Source organism: Dipodomys merriami, unplaced genomic scaffold (genome assembly GCF_024711535.1).
Source record: "Dipodomys merriami isolate MVZ:Mamm:240054 unplaced genomic scaffold, mDipMer1.0.p SCAF_184, whole genome shotgun sequence".
Classification (NCBI taxonomy): Eukaryota; Metazoa; Chordata; class Mammalia; order Rodentia; family Heteromyidae; genus Dipodomys; species Dipodomys merriami.
Genome location: NW_027203204.1, coordinates 1,769,246 through 1,786,449, shown reverse-complemented (window position 1 = coordinate 1,786,449; position 17,204 = coordinate 1,769,246). Strand labels below are relative to the sequence as shown.

The 17,204-nt window shown below is 44.9% G+C and overlaps 1 protein-coding gene across 1 annotated transcript in view; it reads left to right on the top strand.

Moving 5' to 3' along the window:
- Positions 1–14,322, top strand: part of LOC138830143 (inactive heparanase-2) — a 444,295-nt gene extending 429,973 nt beyond the window's left edge. Inside the window, exon 12 of the mRNA XM_070026578.1 lies at positions 9,195–14,322. Within this exon, the coding sequence (XP_069882679.1) occupies positions 9,195–9,360 (166 nt within the window). The 3' untranslated portion in view covers positions 9,361–14,322. The remainder of the gene's footprint in view (positions 1–9,194) is intronic.
- Positions 14,323–17,204: the final 2,882 nt, after the last annotated feature.

Sequence of the window (17,204 nt, the reverse complement as noted above, 5' to 3'; positions counted from 1 at the left end):
AGGCCATTTGAGACCAAAGGACAAGTTTTAACAGAGGATGTGGTAACTCATTTTGTCTTGGGAGATGACAAGTCATCTCAGAGGTTTGGAATGTAGGCTGCTTTGTAGAGTGAGGGGAAAGGCTACAAAGATACATTGGGGGCAAACCGCAGAACGCCTTGAAATCTAAGCTAACTTGGATTTCCCCTCTATTATGTATGTGTGTATGAGAGAGAGAAAGAGAGATGTGTTTGTTTTGGTGTGTTTGGCCACATATGTGCATGTTTTAAGGTTTTCTGTCTTCGAAGGCAAGGACTAAACCTGTTATAATTGAATTTGTACAACACAAGTAGGAGATGGGATATGAATATTGCCCCTTAAATCCCACTTGTGAAACTCGGCCATCATGGCACTACTTCCCAATGGGAAGGGGCCATAGTTAACTTCATGCTCAAGCCTCCTGGTTTTTACAGCTGACTCCCAGTGTGCCCTGTGGTTTGAGTGTGATTTGCCCTATGATATGGAGCTTTGGGATGGTTACAGGAACTAATTCTCTTCTCAAACTGCCCCCAGATGAGTTTCTCATCTGTTAGAAGTTCACAGTATCAGTTTCAATCCGGGTTCTTTAGCCAGCCCCTCATTGTGTCCTCCAAGTGTGCTAACTTTGTTTTAAGCCATTAGAAGCACATGGTAGAATCTCCATTATGCCTTGGATCATCACTACACTGATTTGGCTAGAACACAACTCAAATGGTGACCAAACCTAACTCTACAGTGGAAAAGCCTGTCTCCCTAACAATATGCCTATAAAATCCCAGCTCTACCTATGGAACAGAATCCTAATGTGTCCTCTCTCATCCTTTCAATGTCTCCTAAGACAGCAGAAAGAAGGGGGTGGTTGAAGGTGCTGGTGTCAGGAACTTTCTCCTTCCTAGTGAAGAGGCAGGGGAACAGGAAACTTTCTGTCTTTCCTCTTTTACAGCATCCTCTCTAAGCCGGCAGTAGAAGGGGGTGGAGTGTCCTGCCTCATTAGAACTCTTAGAGAGGTTGCTGATCAAATGAAACCCAAGTATTCATTCAGCTACTGTCCTAGGCAACAAGGCACCGAGCCAAGTACTTAATTTTCTTGCAAACGAAGAAAATTGATCGTGAAAACAAGCCACCCTGGCAGACAAAAATGATTTAAGTCTCTCCACCAAGCCAATAAGGGACTCTGCTAAAAAGGAGGCCCACATAATGTGCCCCCTCCCTTCCAGGCAGAGTAGGAGACCCCATGGGGGGAAGCTACTCCTGGGCCTGGTGGGAAGGATAGGCTTTTCCGTAGCTTCTGAGGTTTTCAGTTCGAGTCAAAAGCAGCGAGGTGAGAAGTTTGGGACTCGCTTGAAAGAAAATAACCTTGCCATGACCTTGAGGCAAAAGGTACAGGGATCTAGGGCCCTCTGCCCCAGCCAGTCTGTGATACCCAAGATAGCCTGGTGGCAATTGCTCCGGCAGTTTGAGCCCAGCTTCCTCTCTAAGCTGCCCCAGATGCACAGCAAGGGGGGGGGGGGGGGGGCTCGGCCTAGCCCCTCTGACCTGAAACCTGGCTGGGGTGGAGAGAAGGGGAGGGGGGACAGGCGTCCCCTAGACAGGGGCAGTACCTGCTTCCCAGCCCAGCCCGGGGAGGGGCGGGGAGCCTCGGGCCCTACAAAGCACAACGAGGTGCGGCCATGGGGGACCCCAGACCCCCGAGAGCTTGGAGGAGGATCTCGCGGACGCCGCCGGCCCCGCACCCGCGTGGGGACCCTCCCCACAACGGCAGAGGCGCCGGCCGGCACCCCTGCAGAAGCGCGGCGGGGCTTTCGCACTCGTCCCCTTAGTCTTGGGCCCCATTCCAGGCGGGGCCCTGCCAAGTGCACCGCAATAGGTTTGCGTAAGGATTCGATTGATCTTATGAGTTATTTTTTTTTTTCTTCCTGAGAAGTCAACCTCGGCGAACACCTCCGGGGCTTCCTGGGAGTGGAGTGCGGCGTGGGGACCCCTGGAAGCCTGAGGGTTTCCCTAGGCGCCCCAAGAAGGCTGGCTCTCCAGGAGCCGTTGTGTAGGACAAGAGTGACCTCTAGTGGCGCCCAGGAGAGTGCAGGGAGGGCTGGTGTTCCCGGGGTACCTGCGCACGCGCACGCGCACGCACAGGCGCAAACGCGCAGGGTTCTTCAGTCTCCCTCCCGTCCTCCGCCCCCCTTCCCTCCCCCTGTTCCCCCTCCTCCCTTCTTTCTCTCTAACAATCCAGAAGTAGACGAAGATTTGCTGATCATGTGTTAGACTATCTGCACGTTTCAAGTGCAATCCCGATCAAAATTCAGTTTCTGTCCTTCCAAATTGGTCTTCTGCCTACATATTCATACTTGTCTTTTATTGACTACCTGCTTTGTGAGTGGGTGGACGGGCGTCTAAAGGGTAAGACAGGTATATGCTGTCTGTCCTGTGCCGTGGAGAGACTTGACAAATGTCACTGTCCAGTACACCATGAGGCACTGGGTAATCTGGGTATACTTTGGAAGTCAGAGATAGGCAGGCCAAAGGAAGGGGGCAGAGTCTGAGGAAGATTCTAGGAAAGACCCTGAGATTTGGAGAAGTTGTAGGCCAAGAAATGGCAGAGTGAAATGAAAAGGTGTTTGGACATTAGAATGGATAGAAGCCACTAGGACCATCTAGGGGCCAAAGAAGAGGATTTTTTTTTAAGGGCCTGTTCATAGGAACTTTGGACAATGTTCTCAGAGCAGTCCAAAGTCACTGAACAATTTGGCCAGGGGAATGTCATGATCACATTTCTGTTTGTGTAGGCTCATTCTAAATTTGATGTTAAACTTTGCCTTAAGCTTGCTGTTGGTACAAGCAGCCTGGCTGAAAGTTAATCAAGCCAAAAGGGATCTTAGGGTTCACCTGGTCCATTACCTCTTTGTCCTTTTACAGACATTGAAACCCTAGGATCTGAGTAGGCAAATAACTCTCTAAATGGTTGAGGCAGAATTAGACTGAACCAAATACCAGCTCCCAGACTGTTCCAATTAACACACACACACACACACACACACACACACACACACACACACACACACACACACACACACACACACACACATGTCCTCAAAAAGTCTCCCCATAGGCCAGCAAATCAGCTTCAAGATTGGAAAAGGTCAGGCTCATCAGACTTGCAGAAGAGTTAAACCCTTACCTAAATACCCATGGCTATCAAGGCCCATGATAAGACATAGAGACCAGAGATTATAGACAACCAAGGAGAGGAGGCCTGACCCAGCCAGGAAGCTCCCTCAGAGATCTGGGCAGCAGAGGGCTTGACTCCAAATGGACACACCAAATCCCATTTCAAATAACCAATAACACTAAGAAAACAAGTTTAGAAATTAGAATGTCATTCAAACTTTGTAAAAACAGTTGGCGATCAAATGCACTTGTCCTAATATTTGGATAATTTAAATATCCTCAGCAGTTCAGCCAAGCGACAGACTTAAGGAGAAATAATTCAACTGCTACCCAGATCATTGAGCATTTGGTTTGAAGAGTTACGGGTCAGGAAGGAGGTCCCGGCATTTTATGAAAATCTGATAAGAAAGATTTTCAAAGAAAGAAATGTGATCTTGGTGAGCGACACCTGGAACTGGACAGGAAATGGTAGAAAGGTGACCAACAGGCCAGTATTTGAGACCTGGCTTAGCCACTTAGAGCTACATGACCTTGCCTAGGCCACTTAACCTCTCTGACCTTTGTCTCAATAATGAAGTTACAAAAACAGTAACACTGCCTTGCATATCTCACTGGGCTTTTTAGCAATTACTGTGGCTTAGGAGGTGGGTAGGACTGGGTTAAGTGCAGCAGTGCTTCTCTCCGCCCTTCTAATCACAGACTTTGTGAGTGGGGGTTTTAGACCCCCTCTGAACATTGATATGCAGATGCTAACACCTAGCCTGAAGGAAAGAAATGAAGAGACACGAATAGTGCTTCAAAAATCAGAGACTTTTAAAACCAGTAATGTGATCATTTGCGAACTTAACAGTATGTTCATAAATGTATATAATTGAAGATTATTGTCATATCTAACATGGTGTGATTTCACTGGGTAACAAGTTAAATATGAAAAAGAATGAGGTGACAAAGCACTCTTTCCATGTTTAAAAGGAAGGAATTTGTAGCTAAGAACAGATGAAGACTTCAAGTCTCACTGAACGGAACTCACAAAATTAACTCCTGCTAGCTTAGCTAAGATCTGATCCTATAGATCTTTTTTAGGAATATTAAAAAAAGCAAAAACCCTAGCAGGAATCAATGGCCTGGTGTCAGATTGGGATAAGGTATCTAGTGAATGACTTGGAGGAGTGGTGAGCCTTCAGATCCTATCTAACATCTCTATCTAAGAGCCAGAGTAATTGGTATATTAATGGAATCTTACAAAGACTCTTGGTGAATCTCTCTGAGCCTCTTCAGAGCTGGAGAGACTAACCCAGGAAGCCCAGAAATAAAAAGAGCCTTAAAAGTCTGTTCACTTATTCAGAATGTATTTAATTCCCTGCTCTGGACCTTTGGGCACTGAGAATTCAATGAGGGACTGAGCAATTATGAGAGAGAAGAGTCCTAGGTAAGTTTGAGGTTAATGACAAGTAGGACTACTAATCTAGCCCATTTAGGAGCGAGAGCAGGCAGAACCTGAGTAGGCTCTTCAAGAGTCCATTACACTTGGTCTGATGGAGGAAGGCTAACTGCCTTCCGGGTGCAGGGAACACCCCCTGCAATGACTGGAAGCCATTGGATTTGGTCCTGTGGGCAAGGATGCTCATCCTGTTCAAGGAAGAGGGTTCCTTGGAAATGCCAGCAAATGGCATGACCTTCCTACATCAGAGTCATTGTCTCTTTTTCAAAGTACATAATAACTCCTTTCTCCCAACCACAAAAGAATCGATGGATAATTTAAATGAACTTGCATCTTATTCATTCCAACAGTGTCCACTGACATTTTTGTTACGAAAAACAATTTTACTACCCTGTCAAATGACCTTGTGTATTTTAATTTCTACTATACATATCTACTTCACATTGTTTTTAATTCAAAAAAATATTTGCCCTACGTGGAAGACCTTTTTAAAATATTTTTTCTGAAATAACGTTTGTAGATGTATTGATAAACTCTTTAAAATTGCTCTCAACTTACCCTAAGCACACTTCCAAAGTTTATGGTCCACAGTGTGGGGTTGGAGCCCCAGAGAACTGGCAGGGTCTGAGATGAGTGGAAGGGGAGGAGTTGCTGGGGAGTTTGAAGCAGTGTCATGATGGCAGATCACTGTTAACAACGCCACAAGCTAGTTGGGGCATGTTCAGACAGGAAGAGAACTGAGCCGAACTGATCCATAGTGAAACAGAGTTGATGTGACTGAGTGACCCCAGATGTGGCAATAGGAGGAGAAGTCTCAGAAGGCCCCTAGTGTTCTATCTTGAGTGATTGTAGTACTGAAAAATTGTAGCTGCTGGATGAGGTCCTCTGTCTCTAAGGTCTCCAAGAATGAATGCACAGACATGGAGGGAGAAGGAAAGTGGCAAAGGTTCACTGAAGCAGACCTCTAGCTAGATAAGAGGGGTCCCACAGGAGGGTATCACCTCGGGTGGATTGTTCAGGGGTTAATAAGGTCTCACTGGGACATCCCTGGACAGCCTGCAGGCCATATCATTCTCCAGACCCATTCAGATGTTCCGTACCACTTGTATGAGCTCTCCCTGTGGTCATCTCACTCCTCTGACTGGATTTCTGTTCCAGTACAAACCTGGCTCCAATCAGTTGACTGTCCACACGCTTGCAAGCCTTCCAGGAGCAGTCACCCATGATGTGATGCGTCCTGGGCTACTACTCAAAGCCATGCTGAGGAATGTGGCATCTCTATGCCTTGAGATGGCTCTCAACTAGATAAACAGGAGTGCCATCATGGATTGTGTTTAGGGGCTGTGTGTGTGTGTGTGTGTCTGTGTGTGTGTGTCTGTGTGTGTGTGTGTCTCTGTGTAAACTCAGGGCATGGGCACTGTCTCTGAGCTTCTTTTGCTCAAGAGTAGCATTCTACCACTTCAGTTATAGCTCTACTTCCAGCTTTTTTTGATAGTTTAGTGGAAATAAGACACTCACAGACTTTCCTGCCTAGGCTGGCTTCGAACTGAGATCCTTAGATCTCAGCCTTCTGAGTAGCTAGGATTATGGATATAAGCCACCAATTCACAGTCCATCACAGATTTTTTTTTAAAAAAAAAAGCAGAGATAGGTACATGGTTGGAGAAGATTGAATTGCATCCTGTGACTCATGAGTTCCTTGAGGGTTGCCAAGTGGAAATGTATAAGTCTAGAAGAAGGATCTAGGCTAGAGATGGGCTTTGGGAAGCATGGATCTGAAGGTAAGAATCAGGTGTGGGTGGAGGCCATAGCACCCAGGGAGAAGAGAATCCAAGTGCAAAGCATAGGGGAACTTCCATGCCTGAGAGTCAGGTGGTGGGGTGAATGATTCCTCCTCAACAGGAAACCACAGGCAGAAATGGAAGTCAGCCTGGGAAGAGAGCAGTCATGAGGGAAAGGGAGGGAAGGTTTTCAGGAGGCAGCCATGAAGAACACCTGCCCCACAGAGCAGTCATGTCTGATAAGGACCCAAAAATATATCTGTCCACAAGGACCACAAAAAAAAATGAGCAACAAAATCCCATCCCTTGCTTACCTAGTTCTTTAAGCTTATAAAGCACTGTCGTATTCTTAGCTCATCTCATTCACACCACAGCTTATGTAACATTCTTACAGATGCTAAAGCTGCAGGGCCATGAGGTTAAGGGATTTGCTAAAGGCATCAAGCAAGCTAGAGTTCAAGATTGCAGCCCAATGTCTTGACTATGCTTCCTGGATCCTAACTCCAGTTAAGAGTTCAAACCAACCAATGAGGACATCCAAATAGAACCTGTTCCAGGATAGCTGCTTGTTACTGGCAAGCTTTCAAAAGGGTTACTTATCACACATCGTTTTGTACTTTCTAGAATCGAAAGATGTCAGCCTTCTGGGGTCATCTTATTCTAAAACCCATTGCCTAATTCCTTACACCTAGCTCTGTATGTAAGAGAGACAATTGAAGGTTGGCAAGCAGAGGAATTATATAAGTTTGAGTATGTGCTGGAAAGGTTAATTGGTATCACTGAACTTTATATTTGACTATGCTTATGTCTGGTTGTGGGATTCTTACATCACCTGAAACAAAATAATGAAAACACACTGTGGAGACACAAGCTGTCTGGGATTGTTTTACAACTGAGTCCTTCCTCCTTTCCTTTCATCCTACCCTGAGAAGCAAACTGTGTTCACCAGGGAGGCAGCAAAAGCTTCCTGACATTTGAAAGCCAAAGCTCCTTGCATATTAGATGAGGTCAATGCTCAGATCACATTCTCCCATCGCCCCTGTACCATCCAGAGCAGGCCTGGCTATGCATCTAGGCGTTTCCTGCTTGTTCCGCTGTTCCTCAGTCATTTTAACAAGAGGGAGATGCTCCCTCTCTCCCAGTCAGATCCGGACCCGCCCAAGCTTATCCATGTGGGACCGAGCCCGGAGCTCTTCTCTGCCTAGCTCTCCTTTGGGAACCATTTCCAACGTACTTACCTCTGGGAATTCACCACTCTATTGGGTATGAGTCTGGTGTTCTCCCTCCCGCACCCTCCTCAGCACAGAAGGTACAGCAAACAAAAACCTCCATTTCCTTTTATGACATTTTTCTCTCCTTACAGCTCAGAGGTTAGGCAAAACACAAAGACAGTCGTCACCAGGCAAGCCTGATTTTCAGAGGCGACATTACAACCTTATTTCCACCTGGTGGCTTGATTTGGGCCGTTTCTACTGGCTCATAAAACTGGCCTTCCCCTGGGTGCATCCGGAATAGCTGGGAAGTCTGGAGTCAGTACCAGATACATCATTTCTCTTTTCTCTCATGGCATGCTATGGATATGATCCCCCTTCTCTAGCTGAGAATATCTAGTTCTACAAAAAGATTGGAAGCAAGCAGAGGAGGTGGACTGTGATCTCACATACCAACTTTATCACCCTCTTTGTTATGTTGCAAAAGTGAGAAAACATCTGTTAAATATTAAATACAAAATGCATTCTTAGATTTGAAAAAGCCGAGTTGTTAGCTAAGTCTCTGTCCCCTTTCAGAATAACCTTAGGCAGGTGACAGGTCTCTCATCTTTCAAATCTGTCCAGGAAAAATGCAAGTAAATGAGATGGGAAGTTCCTGAAACCCTTGAAAGCCTGTGCATCCTGGGGAAACCTCTGTCAAGGTAGTGAAGTCTGCCTGAGCAGCAAGTATGACTTTACAGCTTCGGGGAAAATTCCCCGCTTCCATATCAGAGTCTTTTCACTGGCCTATATTAGGCAGCTATGGGAACAGAATCCCTAGATTCAAATCCTGGCTTCTAGACCTTAGCCAAGTCACTTAGCTGCTCAAAGTAAACATGGGGATAGTAGTAGTTCCTTGCCTTAGAAGCTTGTCAGGATATAGGATGAATTCTGACAGTGAAGCAGGTAAGTCAGTGTCTGGGAAGAGCCAGTGGCAGTAAATGCTGATTGAGCCAGTCTGCTAATAGTGCACTCAACTTCCTAGCTACTCAGAAAGTTGAGATCTGAGGAGCAGAGATTGAAGCTAGCCTGGACAGAAAACTCCTTGAGATTCTTTTCTCCAATTTGTTATCAAAAAGCCAGAAATGGAGGTGTGTTTTAAGTTGGTAGAACTCTAGCCTTGAGCAAAAAAGCCAAGAGAGAACTTGAGATCCTGAGTTCAAGTTCTAGTACCAGAATTTATAGATAGATAGGCAGATAGATAGATAGATAGATAGATAGATAGATAGATAGATAGATAGATAGATAGATAGATAGATGAATCCTGAGTTCAAGTTCCAGAACCAACAAGCATAGATAGACAGATAGATAGATAGATAGATAGATAGATAGATAGATAGATAGATAGATAGATAGATAGATAGATAGACCAACAGACAGACATATTAATAGACAGGTAGGTGATAGATAGGTTGGACACTTATCATATAGAGTAGATGGATAGGCAAGCCAGGGCTGACCAGACTTTCGTTGTCATGTTGCCTGGATAATATGATAATGAGTCCTATACTGGTTACTTTTTTCTTCTCCCCATTATAGGTCAGTGCAGCTGAATGGCCAGCCCTTAGTGATGGTGGATGATGGGACCCTCCCAGAACTGAAGCCCCGCCCCCTGCGGGCTGGCCGGACATTGGTCATCCCTCCAGTCACCATGGGTTTTTATGTGGTCAAGAATGTCAATGCTCTGGCCTGCCGCTACCGATAAAACCTTCCACTCACAAGTTCCTGGTGGGCCTGCTGGACTGCCTTCTACTCTTCCACCCTCATAGTACCCTGACTTTTCAGACATCTTAGTAACCAGCCTCTTCGGCCCCATACTGCTGAAGTCAACATAGACTCACCCTCCAGAGAGGCTAAATGTCATAGTGTGAGCTTAGCCTAGGTAAATCCCTAAGGAAAATGTAGACACCACGTGTTCCTATATAGGATAAAGGTCTGTGTCTAGAGCTGTATGCTTCCATTTACACACACACCATGCAAAACAAGCAGACAGCACACAAATGCTCCCCCCCAAAACCTCACATGATCCTGGTCACACAAGGTTGTGTCTAACTCCACAACTCCAAACCTTAGCCTGCTGTTGCCCTCAACAGAGGAGGAAGGAAACCCCAGGAGGACCTGCAAGAACCTAATCCAATTCTAACTCCCTTTCCTTCGTCTTGTTTCCTGCTGCTGCCCTGGGTTTCCTGACACCTCTCTTCCCATAGGGGAGCAAATGGGTGAGTCAGCTGTGGCCTGCTGCGTGAACTGTTTAGGTAATTTCCTGGCTGATGTATGTGTGAGTGCATGCATCTGGGGTTCTGACAGTGGCATCCATCACTGGCTATTCCTTTGGGAAGCGGGTACTTCAAAAGTAGAATTGCAATCATACTCCAGATTTTGTAAGAAGGCTCTATTCTTCTGTGAATCTGGAATCCCCAAGACTTGGAATGGGAGTCAGGTAACAGTATTCATTTGAATGGAGAATAATGTATTAGGTACCACAAAAAGCAACCAGAATTCTTTGTGTTACCAGGAAGGAAAGAGTTGTAGTACAAAGAGAAAGCAGAGAAAGCACACAGAAACATCAAATGCATACATACTCTCTTACACACACACACATATACACACACACACACACACATACACATACAATGGCAAATTAGACCTGCCCTGCCACACTGAGAGAATATTAGGGGCCTGAAAAGATACGTCTTTAGTTGTTAGGCTAACCAAAAGTCATTGAAAAGGTGTGTATCATAAGTCATCACTGTAAGACACACAGAATCTAGCCTTTCTTCCTCTTCCCACATAACTAAGTCTCTCTGTGGCATTTCCTGAGCAGGAATCCAATGGAGGCATTAAAGATAACCAGGTACTTTCTATGGCAGACCTGCTTACTTTTACACAGAGCACAGCTCTCAGCTCTACTGGGGGAGGACTGAGAAATTGGAGACAGCTCTGATGGCAAAACTGCAGAACGGTAGATGGAAAGCATCTGAGTTGAGCGGGTGTAATACCCTTACATCAAGCATGATTTAAGGCTCCTGATGAAGTCCATGGTGTGATTCCAGGGGTGTGTGGGTCTTTGCAAACAAGCACAGCTGCAATGACATTCTTCTCTGTGAATCCAAATGTCCTCGGGATAGATGACATGAATTGTGCTTTTCTTAAATGGAGGAAATAATTAACTACAGTGGGTTTCCATTAAGCAGCAACACGACTTGGTAAAAGAATAGGACTGAAGTGGGAGCAACAGACCGAGAAAGGCCTGCAATACCCCAGGAGTGAGGACTTGGATTAAGCCCACAAAATGAGATACGAGTACTTTTAGATGAGCCAGACAGTAGAGAGTTCACAGCTGGGAGAACTGGGAATTTGAGAGAGGGAAGCCAACTGGCTGATTTTGTGTATAAGGAAGGTGGCAAACTCAGGTTTTGGCGTGCTTATTAGGCACAAGAGGAACAGTACATGGTAGGTATACTAGAACAAGAAGAAAAGAGAGGACCGAAACCAAGCTGGAGCCAGTCAGTGGCTGTGCTCAGCATGGAAGCATCTGGAGAAAGAGGAGCAGCCCCCAAAACAGCACCCCCGCCAGCAAGGCTGCAAAGGTGGACTCCTTTCTCAGGAATGAGGCACCTCCTACCCAAGCTTTAGCTTTGAGAGGATAGGGAAGAAAAATATTAAGACTGGAGGCAGGAAGATGGAGGGAAAAGAAGAGATGGAGGGATAGGCCAACACGAGCACAGGAAAGAGAAATGAGACAAAATTGTTTCCCCAAATTTTGTCCAGACATCAAATCACTAGTATCTATACATGAGCAGGTGCTCATGGGTCCCTAATGGCCGGGCCTTGGACTGACTTGCTTTGCATACATAGCAGCGCCATGATAGAGTTACTACTGTCATCACCTTTTCTCCTACGAGGTACAAAGAGGATCTTTAGCTTGCCCAGAGAAATGGGTTATTGACCCTTTATCCACCAAGCTCAGGGGCCACCCAAGTCCCAGACTCCCTGCTTTACCTGAAAGCTTCTGCTCACTCAGCACAGCCAAGACTTCCACAGCCCCATCCACACACATTTCCTGTATGTAAGGGTTGATTCTTCACTAAACCTGGCAGAATATAGATGATTCCTGCTTCTTTTTGTCTTTCTCTGTGTATTCAATGCTGCACCCAAGAGGCTTACATTTTGTTGACTCTTTAGTTAATCAAAGGGAAAGCAGGAAGCACTGATATTTATCTTGTGAGTCCTGCAGTTCTAACTTCACAACCATCTCATGGAAGAACTATTTCCATTGCTCCAAGGATGCCATCATACTCCACAGTGATTTTAGCACATCTGTCTTGATGCCCTTTGGCATGCAGAGGAGGGGGAGGTTACTAAAGCAACAGCAATTCCTTTTTACAGGGCTTCACCTGTCACAGGTACCCCAAAAGACAGCATGTAGCAAACAGAGCATGACAAATTACAGCAGGGGAGCCGCTGGTGCGGGGCCTGAGAAGCTCAGAGAGCTCATCCAGGCCCGTCTTCCCTCCTTGTGCAAACCACAGCTGGGATCATCTGAGTCTTAAGCACTGCTTTATTTTAAACCCAAGAATGAGCTTGAGAAAATGCTTATTGAGAGACTAATAATGCATAATGAGAAGTCTGTGCCTTTTCATGGAGATAGTTTTCTGCTCCTCTTGCCTCTAGGAATGATTTTCTTTCTCATTTCTTATCACAAAGGCTCAGAATAAATTCTCATTGTTATTTGGAGAGAAAATCCCCATTCTTCTAGTGCCCTGACAAAACCTGCCCCTGGAGAATATTAACATTATCTCTGGCTGAACAAAAGCTGAGGGGAAAAAAAAACACCACAATCAGACATCTGGAAGACTAAGGCCTTGGACTCCCACCCTCTCCTGGGTTTGGGGGCTGCCTCCAGGCAGATGGACCCCAAGCTCTGCATACATACCCAGGCAGGATAGAGGTGACCAACAGGTTTTACCTACTCCCAGCACTAGGGGCTGGAAACCACTGAGCATCCACAAGCTGTGGGCCAGGCCTGGCTAGCATCTGCCAGTGTGTCTTTTTGTCTGGTTTCCTCCCTGGGAGTCCATGGACCCTGGTTTTCTTTCTGAAAACTTAGGGTCAATGCTGAATCTTCAGCAGCAAAGGCGAACCGGCTAGATTCCTGTAAAACAGAGGAGTAAGGAGTTGATTTTAACCAGAATAACAGCAATATGTGTGATCTGAGAAGTCAAGGGAAGGAATGGCATAAACACTTACCTGACCTGGTTTTCTCCATTTCTATCCCTCTCCAAACTCGATTCAACTAGCCCAGTCTGGACACTGTAATAGCTCTTTCCCCACTAACATACTCTCCAGTTCCACAGCCTCCACTCTATCAGACGCTCTGTCCCCATCAGGGAGCCCAGGAAGTCTGCTGTGCTTAGATAGAGCACAATTTCCACTGTAGAATTATTTGTGATCTTTGCTTATGAGGCACCACAGTGGAAGGGAAGATCGTAAGTACTTTGCAGAGAGACAATGCTAACATGCTCAAATTTATGAGAGGACCCAAACATAAAGAGCATTAGGACCCCTCTTGTGAGTTCCTCTAACAATGACACAGAGGCTTCTGGACCTTCCTTTGTTTATCCAATGCCTTCTCATCAGACACATTAGGTAACCCTCAAGTCCATCCAGGAAGTCCAGTGAATTTAGATCCCATTACAGATGAGGAAGGAACCTACCCATTGTCTTCCAGACAGAGTGGCAGGACTACAGTTTGGACTAAGGTCACTGAAATCCCAGAGTCTTCTCTGATGGCATGCTGTTGTCTCTCCTTTTAGTGACAATCATCACCCATTCCTTATCTCTATGTTGCCCAGCTTTCTTAATGTCCCATGTGGTTCCCATAGAGAAACTTTGCATGATCTCTAGTTACGAAGGACCCAAGTAGCAGCTCTGATGAGAAGGAAATAGGGCTGTGACTAGCCCACCAGTGGCTCTGCATTGCTGTAGACATCCTACAGATGTGGGACCACTCCCACCCTGAGGTAATCATTCTGGGTCCTAGGAGGTAAGTGGTAAGGTGGATATCACCTACATACCACATTCACTCTCCTCTCCTGCTACCATTAGAAGTTTGGAAGTCTCTCCATCTTCCCAGACCAAACAACAAATCCATCAGTCAGCACTCTAGGGGTGGTCTTTGCACATACCACTCTAGAACAAGAAAGTAGAAGTACAAGAGGCCCACTGCCAAACAGTCTTGAGTTCCAGAAACGTTTGCGAGGAGCTGACAGAATTCCATGTGACTGGCTCGTGAATCAACCCACCATTTCCACGAGCCAGCAGAGGAAATGGTGGGGGGGGGCCTTGAGGCAGCCCACACCAGGCACTATTATTAAGCCCATGTCGTCTTACTATTCTTTGGGAAAATGTCCTAGGAGTCCTTTTCAAGTTGTAAATGTTATACGATAAATTATATTTTTTGGAAGAAGAAGAAAAAGAAACCTTTTGTTTTATTCATCTGGAAGTTGGCAAAAAATGAGGGTAGGAATACCTCCAAGGAAAAGTTTTGTCTCTGTTCAGGGGATTTTTAACAAGTGTTAATATTTCCTTCCAGAAAACAGTTTACAGTATGGTTTATTTGAGTCTGGTGATTGCAGGGAGTTTGGGTCCGTGGGGTAGTCTATATTTTGAGGTAATGTTTTGTAAGTAATAAAATGTGACTACTCTTAAGTTTCTGTTCTCTGGCTGTTTTGTGGGAAGAAGGGGGCAACTTTCACACACTCTACACCTTGACCTTAAAACTGACTGCTGAGCTGGGCGCTGATGGCTCATGCTTGTAATCCTAGCTACTCAGGAGGCTGAGATCTGAGGATCACGGTTCAAAGCCAGCCCAGGCAGGAAAGTCCATAAGACTGGTATCGCCAATAAACCAACAGAAAACCAGAAGTAGCGCTGTGGTTCAAGTGGTTGAGTGCTAGCCTTGAGCTGAAGAGCTGAGGGACAGCACCCAGGCCCAGAGTTCAAGCCCCATGACCACTACCAACAACAACAAAGACTGCTGGATGAACTAACACTTGCTGAGCTTCTTTGACTTCAGGGTACACTGTCTTCTTCTTCTGCCTGACCAGCTCTAATTCAACTATTCTACGGAGATGTGAAATGTTGTGTCATTGATTGTACTGGATAAAGGTAACTATTCACAAGGCAACAGGTGAACCCCAGAATCTCATGCCACATGAGGTTCAGTTGGTGGTAGAGGGAAAGAGACCGGTGGCTCTATCCCATGTAGTTATATTTCCATCTAGATTAATGGAGACTTTCTGCCATCTTTGGTACTTCCCTCCAAGGCTCCTATGGGCATCAGCATACAGTTGAGTGAGTGAAACACACACATATACATACACAGAGGGTGTGGGGAGAGGTGAGTAAGGGGCCTGACCTGGAACTGGTAATAAAACCTTTCCATTCAGTTCCATTGGCCAGAAATTAGTCACATGGTCTCACCTGAATACTGAAGTCCTAACAACTATATTTCATGGAAAAGGAGAACAAACTTTGATGGATGCGAGGAGCTGGAAAATGAATCAATGGTGTGGCGTCCCTCCAAAGCTAATTTGCTATACAGTGATTATTAGAGTTTGAATGTAGTGCTATCTAAATCCACGGGACTTCATACACTCCTAAAGCTCTGAAGGGAGCTGTTGTCTATCTACCCGCTCCTTCTTAAGTTCTGACTTTCCGCTACCTATTTGTCTGATTTGTCTGATTTTTATCAGAAAACTATTGCTGTGTCCTTGCACGGCTACCCAAGTAGGGTAGAAGTCTAGAAGAGGCTGCACCCTCTTCTAGACAGGCTAAAAATATAATTTGAAACCACAAAGAAGAAACTGGTTCATAGACATTGAAGAATCTGAGGCCACAACTCCAGACCAAATGAACAGGCATACCCAGAGATCATCGCAGTGTTATCCCATTGATTCTGTACACTTCAGAGGAAAAGTCACTCAATCTCTCTGGCCCTCAGTGTCCTTATCTGTAAAAAGAAGAGTTTGATTCAGTGGACTCCAAAGTTACCTGAGCCTGCTTGTGGCCCAATTCTATGTCAGATGGTTACTGTTATGTCTCTATTTCCTCCTCATGTAGATTTATATATTAGATGCAGAATAAGTCTCTATGAAAGAAAGAAAAAGAAAAGGTAACCCATGTGTGGGGGTTCATGCTTGTAACCCTAGACATTTAGGAGGCAAAGACTGTGGTTCTCAACCAGCCTAAGCAAAAAGTTAAGGAGACCCCATCTTAACCAAGCTGGGTGCAGTGGTGTATACTTGTCATCCTATCTATTATCTATACAGAAAGGCAAATAGGAGGAACCAGGACCAAGCCAACATGGACATAAACACTAGGGCCTATCTGAAAAATAACCAGAGCAGAAAGGGCTAGGTTGTGGCTCAAATGGTCAGTGCAGCTTGGCTAGCAAACATGAGGTCCTGAGTTAAAATCCTACCATTAAAAAGATATGAACAAACCAAAAATGAACAAACAAAAAACTCAGAAAAGATAAAGCTGCATGCTGGCAAAAGGAGGAAGAGGATGAAGATGAGGAGGAGGAGGAGGAGAGAAGGAGGAGGAAGAGGAGGAGGAGAGCAGAAAGATCTGATAAAGGAACTTGTATCCAAATATACAAAGAAATTGTAAAATGTACATCCATGTTGGAAAATGGCTCCAAATTTAAACATACACATACCACACAATTTCATCCACTAGTGAAATAAAACACTGAACCACCTTACACCCAAAAATGACAAGTGTTAATGAGGAAGTGTAGAAACATGAACCTTCGTGCACTATGATGCACACATTGAGGAAAGTATGGATTTTCTTTAAAAAAAAAAAAAAACTAAACATAGAATTACCATGAAAACCAGGGTCTCAGAGAGAAGTTGCCACCCCCATGTTCACAATCAGAATGGAAAAGCAAAATGTGATATGCATACAACAGAATATTATTCTGATTTTAAAAGGGCAATTCTGACAAATGATACAACATAAACAAACCTTGTGGATCTGATACTTAGTTAAGTAAATTACTTAGAAAAAGACAAATACTGTATAAGTCCCATTGCTATGAGGTACTTAACACCATTGAGACAGAAAGTAGCAGAGTGGTCGCCAGGGGCTGGGGAGGGGAGAAATGGGAATTACTGTTTAATGGATGCAGGCTTTCAATTCCACAAGAGGAAAAGGATTATGGACATAGATGGTGGTAATGGTATACATTATGAATTTACTTAATTCCATGTAACTGGATACCTAAAAATGAGTGAGCTGAAAATTTTGTTATGTGAATTCTACCAGCACCCAAAAATATTTGAACTTAGGTTGACACAAAAATCAGTAAAAAGTAAACCTAGGTTTGTCTTGTTTGCATCAAAATGTGTAATTTTGGTGCAGACAAGTGATATCATTAAGTAGAAAAGATAAACCACATAGTGAAGAGGAAAAACATTGACAAGTAAATCATATATCTGATGAGAGTCCTTGAACATAAAGATATCTACAGCCTAGTAG